The 11,705-nt window shown below is 39.0% G+C and overlaps 1 protein-coding gene across 2 annotated transcripts in view; it reads left to right on the plus strand.

The window, feature by feature from the left end:
- Positions 1-8,489, plus strand: part of myo1g (myosin IG) — a 52,880-nt gene extending 44,391 nt beyond the window's left edge. Inside the window, exons 22-23 of one of the 2 annotated variants that reach the window (XM_068332424.1) lie at positions 7,935-8,099; positions 8,177-8,489. In XM_068332424.1, coding sequence (XP_068188525.1) covers positions 7,935-8,097 — 163 coding nt within the window. In that variant the 3' untranslated portion in view covers positions 8,098-8,099; positions 8,177-8,489. Of the gene's footprint in view, positions 1-7,934 lie in introns of both variants that reach the window. The other variant, XM_068332422.1, reaches the window with a different exon arrangement.
- The last annotated feature ends 3,216 nt before the right edge of the window (positions 8,490-11,705 follow it).

Here is an 11,705-nt window from a genome sequence, read left to right on the forward strand (position 1 = left end):
AACAATTAACTTTATAGTGCGAAGAGGGTAGTAAAATAGTTGAAGTGCTTCCTCATAATAGAATCACAGCATTTGTGTCATCAGCATATTTCAAAAGCTGTGTTGGAAAATCATGTGACCTTCAAGACAGAAGTCGTATTGTGTTTGACATTGGTGTCATGAACCGGATAGTAATGATATTAGTTTGCATTTGCAATAGCTAATATTCTTAACAATGAAAGTGGTTTATACCCCCTTTACTGCTATCATAACTAACTACTATGTGTTATCAAGAAGCTAACACTGTTGTATATTACATGTACAGGTACATGTGTATTATATCCCTTGTCATCAAACTGGCCTGTCTGACATTCGCAGAAGAGAAAAAACATTCAGCGCCATCAGCTCTTGATGTAAACAGTAGGGACTTCATGGGGACTTCCACATGTGGGCATACTTGAAATGTCCACAGTCAACACGGGCCAAACTGTCACTTGAAATATATCAGAGATAACTTTTAACCAGAGATAAATAAAAGTTAAATCCATCCCAAGATGAAAAAGGCTGTCCTGCAATTTAAAATCTTATCTGGGCAAGTCCACCACAGACGGCAGTTAAGACGATGGGTTTTGATGGAATCACGTACTTAATATGCCGGCGAGCAGAAATATACATTGAACCACACTTCATATACGAGCTCCTCTGACATGAGAGTTGGATCACATAGGTCGACTAAAGAAGGGGTTGATTAAATTTCGAGGTGGGTTCAGGGCCAATGTGAATCATTTTTTCACTTCTTTAACATTTCTTGCATTGCAAATGCAAATCAAAGTATCTGAAATGTGTGAAATTAATGCTATTTATAAGTGTTCTTGTTCTACTGACACATTTTCTGGAGCTGTTTATAACCGGTAAACGCAAAACACAGAAAGTATTCTTTACTTGGTTTTTGGCATTTTTGTGAACACTGTGCTTTGGCTCAGTGCAGCAGATTTCATTATCATGAAATACAATAACAGGCCAATAAAAGAATAAACAGGCACAAGCAACTCATGATGTTCTACCCTCTGCAGAGTTGGCTTCAAATCTGGATGGGAGCCTCACAAACAGTGAGTGCTTCATCATACTTTCCTCATTCCCGCTCATGTATATCAACAGCGCTTTGGACAAGATGTTCTGACTGTGGACTTTCCGTTCCGAGTCGACTGATGACTTTAAAACTGCACGAGCCTCAAAAGGCCTCTTTGTGGATTCAAACAATACAGACGTGCTGCATTTAAAATGGCCTGAGTGCAACAAAAGGATTCATCAGCAACACTTTCCTCCTTCATTTAAGTCCCGCTGTAGAGATGGGATTCATCAGCGCAAACACTTTGTCTCAACGAGCACACATTTTGTCTTCCGCTGTTCTCACTCAGTTGAAGGTACTTCAGCTGAAATGATGAGTCCAATAACATCCGCTGCTAACAGCTGCAGGTCCAATCACTCACTCCTGAGGTGGGACAGTTGTTTGTGTGTTTCCTCATAAATTACTGATTTGATGATTCTCAGTATTGAGCTCTCTCACTGGTCCACTTTTAAACGGATGTGATGTCTTATCAGAAATGATCTTAATAATGAATCAACATAAAAGAAATTAGTGACACCAAGGCAAATGAAATATTGTGTTCACTGTGCTGGTTTTGCCTCTTAGTCACTCCTAAGGTATTAACTGTACTGTAGTTACAGGATGAGTCATACTTTTTTCCCAGAATGCCCCCTGAGGAGACCTGAGATGCAGAGTGCCGCTGGTTGAGATGGGCCCACTGTGCCTGACAGTGATGCTAATTATAATGGATGAGATCAACACTATGACGCAAAAGTGGACCCTGCTGGTTTGTCCGCTCCCTGCCTACCTTCCCACCTCACAACTGATGATGAGTGGCTTTGGCCCTGCTTGAGCCCCACTGTTCAGGCCAGAGGTGCTGCTGTTACCTCAGCAATGGTTGCTAGGCAGCTGGGGAATTGCTAATTAAGATTTCTATGGAAAATTGCATGGTTGTGTTGGAAATCAAGCCGGATAGAATGAGATCAAAGTCAGCTGCAGAATGAAAAATGACAGATGAGAACTATATGGTTTTAGTATTTAAAGTAGAAGAATGTCACTCTGGGAATTACACTGATTTTGCTTTCTGAAGACAATCAAAGCAGAAGATCACAGCGGTCCTTTTTGCTGGTTGTAATGTTGTTCACTTTAAAATACAGGACAGAAACCATCAACCCAATGGCAGAACATCAGACTGTCTGACTTTGTGCTGCAGATTCTGAGTTTATTTGCACTCCTCCAGTTTAGATTTCTGCTCCACTATTGTGATCTTATTTTAATCTGCTCCGCATGCTATAGTGTTTTCAGTCATTTTTGTGCTTTCATAATTATAAGGATTGTTTATGAAATTTTCCATGGAAACGTAACATTGTTTTAGAAAGGAAGAAATTTATAGGAATTGTGCTTTCAAGTCAATGGTGTAAGCTAACAAGCTGCGGGATTCATATTTAACACAAATATAACAGTGTCATCATGTGACTGCTGGAAAGAGAGAAAATAATAATAATAATAATAATAATAATAATAATAATAATAATAATAATAATAATAATAATAATAATAATAATAATAATAATAATAATAACAATAATAATAATAATAATAATAATAATAATAAATCTTTATTGTCCACCGGGGTGGAAATTCATCTTTGGCTCACCAGACTTACAGACAGGACATTTAAGACACAATACAGCAGTGAGAATCACACCATAGAAAGACACAACAGCACTAAGAAGAGATAGTGCAACATTAAAAAAAAAAAAAAGTGTGATACTATTTTATTGATTCGGTAAACGGCCAATGCTGATTGTTCAAACTGATTGTCATCAAGCCAAAAAAAAAAAAAAAAAGACCCCAGGAACGACCCGTGGGAAGGTTTGTGATGTTGTCAGCTGCCATCCAGTCAGTGTCGGACATTCTAGTTCATAACAATACAGCATTGATACAACAAAGTAAAAAACAACAACCATTACTTCACTTGTTTTTCATTCTTACATCTTGTGAGAACATCACGTGTAACCATAGCTTTACTAGTTTAGTCTGAGAAAATGGGTTTGTCACCATTCTCAGGGACCAATATCAAATTAAATCAACTGAAAATTGTACATATTGATAATTTCATTTAAGGGAAATACCATTCATTTCCAGTGTAAGAAATGTTTCATAAACAAAATAATCATGTATTGACTGTTTGCAAGTTCAGAAAACATCAAGAATAGCTTTAGCAGCTACAAAAGAAAGGAAACACAGGACACTTTCCTTCTGTATTTCCTGAAATTATTATTTCTTAATGGGAAACAAAGGCCATACTCGCAACCATTGCAAAAACCTCTTAGGTTCATGTAGTCTTACTTCTTCTTCACCTCAGCTTCACCCTCTGAGGTTTGATACATCTGAATGATTGAAAGAAATCAGAAATGATTGTTTTTTCTAAAAAAAAAAGCATCTGTATCAAGATTTTGATAGTTTATACTGAACTAATATGTATAGCATTTAAAGATAATGGTTTCACATCTCAAATAATATTACTAATATAAACTCTCTTGTTTATCATCTATTTGTGTCCAGAGAAACATTAGTTAGTGGTTTCATCTCAGCTCCTTTCCTGCAGCAGCAGAAGCTGTCCATTGCAGCTCTGCTGGCCAATCGGCTGCTGCCCTCAGGCAGAGCCCGAGGTGTTCCCCTACAAGCTCAGCTGGTGTCAGATTTTACTTGTGCTAGCCAGCATGATGGGATCAGTATCACACACAAAACAAAACCATGAGGTCAGTGGGTTTCTGTGCTGGGTTTGTCATCGCCCCAGTAAGGCAAGACAGCTGGTTTAGGGGGCCAGCATGGCAGGGTTTGGGGTTGATGAGGGGCCAAGGTGGACTTTGGAAAAAAAGAGAGCAAGGCCACACCTGTTGCATGACTAGCCACAGGGATTTGAAAACATGCAGTGAGTTTCCTAAAATTCTTCTTATACTGATGTCAATGATGTCGCTGGACAAAGAGCTGGGATTTTCAGTCTTATACTTAATTGAGTTTGGCCTCTATCATAAACTGATGACAATTTCCCACAGTTATTTTAATCTGCAACTATTGAGTTGATTATTTTTCTTATCTCTTAAACTTTCTTATCTCTTAAACTTTCTATATCCTGATCCTGAATGCACCAGGTCTTGACAAGGCAACCTTACAGGTTGGATTTTGAACATTTACTGTTCATGCCTGCTTTTGTGTTATTTGTCAGAAATGTCTACTGTGTTCTACGAGGATATACCAGTTTTTTGCTTCCTTGCTCATCATGTGTCGCAGTTTCACACTCAATGGTGAGCTAGGTGCAAGAAAGAGGCAGAAGGACAGGCTTATAACGCTCCTCCACCGGATGTGCTCATGTAAATACAACCTGTGAGCTATATTTATTGAGCAGAAGCAGCAGGCTGGGAGTCAGTCTGCGTGTCTGCCAGGTGAATCTCCCCTTGCATATGAAAGACTGTACAAATAAGAGACGTGCCAAAGGAGGACTCTGCACTGATTAATTGAGGTCATGCTATTTGTGACTGGATATTTTGCCTCTGAAAAAGAGACAAAAACAGCACAGATTTGATTTGCAAAAGTTGGAAGGAAGGTTGTATTAAATTAGAATGCAAATTCCACGGAGATGATCATTTGATGCAAAAGCATGAGTAATAATCACAATATTAGATTTATTTATTGTAAAAAAAAGTGTTAGGATTGTGTGAATTGTAATTTAATTCTGACCAGTGTTTCAGGAGGGTTGCACGGTGGCGTAGTGGTTAGCACTCAGTGGCGTCATGCCCGGAGTGTCCCCCGCCTCACGCCCTATGCTGCTGAGATCCGGTTCCCCGTGACCCGCTGCGGCGGATATAGCAGTGGTGATCGGAAGATGATTGATGACAGTGTTTCAGGAGATGTGGAGGGATCACAGGGGCTTCCAAATGAAGTTGCAGCAGGTGACAATCTCATCAATGCTGGGATTCACTTGAAGATATAGTTTTAAGAATCACTGGGAAAGTGAGTGGTTTACGAGCAACAGAGAACGAGGACATCACTGGTTATATTCTGGCCCTCGTTTCCTGTCAGACTTTGTGCAAAGAAGGAAAAAAGACACTTTTAAGATGCAGCTTCAGTTTCTGTCTTATTATTATTATTGTACTGATTTAGAGATTATTTTTATCTGCCTGTACACTATACTAAGCTTTCTAATGCTAAGCTAGCAGGCTACAATGGAAAACCACTCATAACTCATAGTTATTAACTGATCCACTTTCATTGATTTTAAAAACTGAACAGTTATCAGTTAAAATATAGATCAATAAATAACAGATGGGTTCATGAAGTCTGACAGTGAATGTTTACGCAGAAGCTGCATTAGGTGTTTGGATGTGTGTGTGTCTGTGTCTGTGTCTGTGTGTGTGTGTGTGTGTGTGTGTGTGTGTGTGTGTGTGTGTGTGTGTGTGTGTGTGTGTGTGTGTGTGTGTGTGTGTGTGTGTGTGTGTGTCTGTGTCTGTGTCTGTGTCTGTGTCTGTGTCTGTGTCTGTGTGTGTGTGTGCTTAATGTTTGCTTCAACCACGTCCAGTTGTCGTAACTGGACACGCGTCACTAGTTCACGGGCATTTCAATGATGCAGGACCCTCTCTTTCACACACACACACACACACACACACACACACACACACACACACACACACACACACACACACACACACACACACACACACACACACACACACACACACACACACACACACACACACCCACACCCACTTGCAGTTAATTTCAGAGCAGTATTTTTGATCCATTTCATTACACATTTTGTCGTGTCTCAGTGGGCTCACCTGCTGTGTGTGTCGGCTGTGCCAATCCAGAAAGCCAGCATTATTGCATAACAACTAAATTATGTAATCTGCTTAAATTAAACTCACCTTGACGCAGGACTTCATGCACTGTGATTTTCAGCCATGCTTTTGAACATTACTGCTCAGTCTGCAGAGAACAGGACACTAACCGGTGCAGTATGTTGTTCTTGCCAATGTAGACGGTTGCCGAGCTGGCCTATATGCACAAGCCAGCCTTGCTTATTATTGATATAATCAGTGTTTCAAAGGCTTCCAGAAATGTGTCAAATATAGTTGCCAAATAGTTGCATCTGCTTTTTAAAGCTTATTTGATTAAAAACAACAACAACAACAGCAACAACAACAACCCACTACATTCACTAGAGGCAGGTCCTCACCGGAGTATCAACTATTAGCCTGAAGTACACTGAGCCTAGGGATGTGATGTCACTGTACGGTCTCAAGCTTTTAGCATTCACACTGCAGAAGCTGAGTCATGTGCCGGGCCAGCTTGTGTGTGGTGGAGCGCTGGGATCAGCCGGGATGAGGCTGTGGGATCCCTAAGGGCTGAGACACAACTTCACAGCGAATCGTCTTCATGTGACTGTGCAGAGCCACACATTCTCACCCCTGCTGACAGCACAGAGATTAGGTGTGTGTGACACCCAAGTACCTGATTTCTGGTTGTGATCAGTGGAACTGGTCGCTCTGAGACATTTGTGTGGAATGAAAATCTTCACGAGGATTATGAAATTGGAGAAAGTCTCAAGTTATAGAACTGAGAGACTGTTTTAAGATGGACTGAGGCTCCTAGACACATGTAGGTCAAACCTGGATGATTGATAATGGATGATACAGTGAATGACAGTAATTGCCTTTAGGATCTCATGAGAAGCTATTGTTGGGACATCTAAAGAAACCGATATATATTATTTTAATGTTGCATGTGAGAAAATCCAGGATAATGGGCTGCTAGGAGGACATCGGGAGCTTCCTGCTCATTCTCAGGAGCCCCAGACCACCTGGTGGTGATATAATGTTATTTTTTTCACTGAATTTACAAATGACATTTTTAGCAAACATTTTCACATTTTTTATGGAAATCTATAGTCCGCTTCACCATTTGTATCCAGTTAACCAGCTGATCAATGAGTTTCAGTCCCTTAGAGCCAGCCAACACTTAAATGTTATGATGATGTACACAGCAGAAAGATAAAACATCCTCCTCCTTGTTCAATCTTAGAGTCAGTAGCTACACACTTTGTCTTGTAGTAATTGTTAACATTAAATACATTTAACATTTAACACTCTTTAATTGACCCTCAGATAAAAGTAGAGAAAATATTAATGTAGGTTTGTAATTAATCTATTTTTCTTCTCAAAAGAAGAGCTCTAAAGCGGCGTAATGTGACACAGAGGCTTAATGATTGAGGATACTTCATTGTGAGCACTCTGCTGGTGAAGCTATCCTTATGACAGCATGCAGCACACATTGGTTTATAAGGTGTAGGCAGGCTGTAAGAATGCAATCCCAAACACAGTCGGTGTCTTTTGACTGCTTCACTCAGAGATGTTGTGATTTCAACATCTAGGTTGAAACTGACACACTCCAGTAGCTTGTGTGTCAGTTTTCTGTAGACAAGGAAATAGAGTATAATGTAGCTTATTATATTTGCGAGTCTATAGTCTGACCTCAAATGTAGAGTTTGCGATGTTTTCTCCTTGTCTTGCTTGAAAATATCATTTTAATGCAATATTTTACATAAATATTTTTTAATTTTATATCACATCTAAGTATCAAATTCACGTGAAAGTGCATGTGAATTTTAAATCTTGTCACTATTTTTGAATACTGCAGTCTATGTTATATATCAATGCATAATCTGATTGACCCACATACGATATAAGACATTGCTTTAGCTTTTGTCTGGAATTAGGAAATAAAATGCATGTTGAGACATTTTGTGACATTATGACAGTAATGTTTATTGCTTGTAACAATAGATGTTTATGTTTGTCTCTTTCAGAATAAGAAAGGACCAGCTTCCTGTGAAGGTTTGTAGGTCAGTGGTGCAGCTTCACATGCGGGGAAAGGTGAAAAGCATCACCGTCGAAACCAAACCCGGACAAACCAATGCCGATTTCAAGAAAAGCCGAGATGGTTTCATCCTATTTGTTCCTGAAAATTAACGGTCTGTATGTCTGAACCACTGCCACCTCCTCCGGACCCTTATTTTAGTGTTAATAACTGTGAGGTTCATGTTTACAGGAATCAAGAATGCAAATATACAGTTTGGACCTTTTCCTTAGTCTCGGGCTGTGGGAGGAACATATTAAAGGGACAGACGTGTGTGATGCTGATTGTACCCTTGCTATTACAGCCGATGTTTGAAGAGAGTTCACACAAGATGGAACCAAAGCAAATGGATGCACTTTTTCAGTGACAAAATGTACTACATATTGCATAAAAATAATCAAGACAAAACATTCCAGGTCTGTTTTTGTATATTGAACTCACACTGTCATCTTCAACTGTCAGACTAACAAAGATGGATGAAATGAATAAAAATAAATTATTTAGAGCTACTTGACTGAGTTCTCTATGTGTATTTTCTTTTGTCATGAGTTGACTGTTGTACCGTGGAGATTGATATAAATTGCGTCCTCGCGCATTCGCACATCAACGCTCGCGACTTCACCTCATCGTGGATTTTTGGGAGGCAGTCACGTGATACTGTACATGCATTCTATTGGTTGACGGCATCCGAAAGTGCGCTACGTTCCGTGAGTCTCGGACTTACGTGAGACACAAAAGTGCTTTAAACAGCCGATAAGAGTGTGGGAAAAGGTAATACATATAGAAGGTGGTTTAATATCAGTATGGGGAGGGGTCATAAATGTTTGAATTACTGTAAATAATAAGATAAATAGTTTGTCGCTCTATCACGGACTTTGTTAATCGTGTTTGGTGCTGGAACGCGACGAACGAGGGCACACTGTATCTTAATTATACCCTGATTAAACTATTTTTTAAATTTAAAATAAGTCCTTTGCAATTATATGACTGTGGTCATAAAAATATGAATTAAAGAGTTTTAGTATTAAAGGGGATGTTGAACCGTAATTCAAAGCGTATCCTCTACCACAGCGGTCCCCAACTTTTTTTGCACCACGCCATTGTCATCTAAGACAATATTTTCACGAACCGGCCTTCATTTGCTTGATAATTGTTAATGATGCCAGAACAGTTGTAGTCTAATAATAAATCATCCGCAGTGGTTTTATGTAAAATTCAGACATCAACAGACAATAAACAACATTTTTTTATAAATTGATAATATCTCTGTAAACAAAATTAATGTAAGAAATAATTATATTAAAAACTTGATTCAAGTGACGGCACTGATGAGGTTTATTTTGAAATACGGTAACTTACAATCAGTGCATTCTTCGTAGGAGAAATACTGATCATTTCCAATAAAAGGGTGAAGTCAATCAAATAATAATAATTACAATGATGAGAATTAGTGTTTGGGGACCGCTGATCTAAGGAAAATGGGAGACAATGACACCTGAAGTGTGTTCCGGACGTCAGGTCTGGTCCGCAGTTTGGTTTTCTTTACGTCACTGCAGAAAATCCCGCTTCACAAACACAGGAGGTTGGAAATGGAAGCAGGGTTTTCGATACTTTTTGGGCGATCTCAGGATCATCTGCCTTGACTTAAATCCAGTAGACTGGCGCAGTTGTGTGCGCTTAATTTAGGGATAACCTGTCAATTGACCAAGACCTGTCAAGCAGGACAGACGCATCCATTTGTCTTGTGCGTCATTCCACACAGATGTTGTTTTTCAAAATGAAACATCTTTGGACTGGTAAACAATAAAAAAAAGAAAGTAAACTTTCTGTGCCGCCCGGTACCTAATGTCTCCTGACCAGGTACCAGGCCGCGACGCGGTGGTAGGGGACCACTGACGAAGACGGATGTAAGAAAGAATCGGGTAATTTTTCAAAATAAAACATCTTTCAGACTCCGAAACAAATAAAACGTAAGTAATGTACATTTTTTCTTTCTGTACTGCCCGGTACCAAATGACCCATGGACCGGTACCGGTCCACGGCCCGGGGTTGGGGACCACTGGTCTACCAATAAGTGATTTCACTGTTTGTTGGGACACAGAAAGCCAAACCCCGTGACGCAGATGCTATTTCCTCCCTCTTCCCTTTGGTGTCCTCTGAGTCAGATCAGCTGGGTTGATAACTACACAAGGACACTGCAGTGCTGTCATTCAACAGGATATATGAGGTCTGAGGCTCAAATCCTCTGATGTGGAAATGTATTAAATCCATATACGTTCTGCAGAATGGGAAGAAAGTGTTTACTGGTGTTACCCACACTATTATCGATACATAGAATTGGGATTATTTGGTTACATTTTGAAGATTTCCACCTCTACAGTGGGGCATACAATTTTGTATGTGATGTTATATCAATAAAACAGGCAGGCTCAGATTTAGAGGGGTCAGGGTTCTTTTCTCAACAAAGTGAACTGAACTAAACTAAACTAAACTAAACTAAACTAAACTAAACTAAACTAAACTAAACTAAACTAAACTAAACTAAACTAAACTAAACTACTGTAGTTTTGTCTAAACATTTGACAATAAGTAATCAAACAGGCCATAAACACCATCCACCATGTTAGTTAGCTCATTAACAACTGAGTGGTTGTAGACTTTTCCTAGGATGTAAATGAGATGACTGTCATCCCACAGACTAACACTGTGCTGCTAAAAGGACCACCATTACTTACCTACCACCAATAAACTAATTCACTAATAGTTGTGTGTTTGCCTTTTTAGGTTTAGATTGGTTAGTAGCTGGAGAGAGTGAAGGGAGAATTATTATATTCGTAATCCTTTAATGGCGTAATGTCACATTAATCATCAATTCACTGATTCATTGATTCATTCACTTATTCATTCATTGAGTTGACAGCAGGGAAGCTTTTTTACTGTCCAAGACAATAAGTGCTTCTTCAAGTCCAACATTATCCACTACGCCATTTTAACATTTACAGTAAAGTTACATGTATTGTACGTGTTTTATTAGCAACAAACAGGAAAAAAAATGACAAAAACCGAACAAAACTACATAATTAATAATTCCAGTCAATAGCATGCAAAAGAAAATAAAACTAATATGAAAAATGCATAAAAATACAGCTAAGGTCAGCAATTCATATTTTAATGGTGGGTAGTTCAGTTGTTCTCAAACACAAATGAAAGTCTGTCCTCTCTGTGACTCGACTCAGACTCCCTGCTGTGATTCCCCCAGATCTCCCTTCTTGATAATATTTTCTGTGTGCATGGACTTATGAGTCTCTGTGGGATTGTTGTCAAGTTTCACCTTCAAAGCATGACGTTGTATCAGTGCATGCTTTCCAAAACGGGTGATAATATAACTGTGTTTTCAGAGTACAGTCAGAATTATCTTAACACCTTGATCAGCCGTGCTCGTCCTTCATTATCACTCTGTAACTTAAAATAACTGCAACTGCATGAGAACTGTGAAAATGATAACGGTAAATTAAGCTGTTAAAATGCTTCATACTCCCCGTGTACTTACGGCTGTAAGCCCAATGAAAAACATCCTTATATTTAAGGTAATTAGTACATTTTAATGTTTTTTTTGGCTATTTGCATTACAGAATGACAAAAAATCAACATATTAAAAATGTTTGATAGCTCAATGAACTAGATATACAAAAAAATCCACTTTCAAAAGAAAATATCAATG

Source organism: Antennarius striatus, chromosome 14, assembly GCF_040054535.1.
Source record: "Antennarius striatus isolate MH-2024 chromosome 14, ASM4005453v1, whole genome shotgun sequence".
Lineage (NCBI taxonomy): Eukaryota > Metazoa > Chordata > Actinopteri > Lophiiformes > Antennariidae > Antennarius > Antennarius striatus.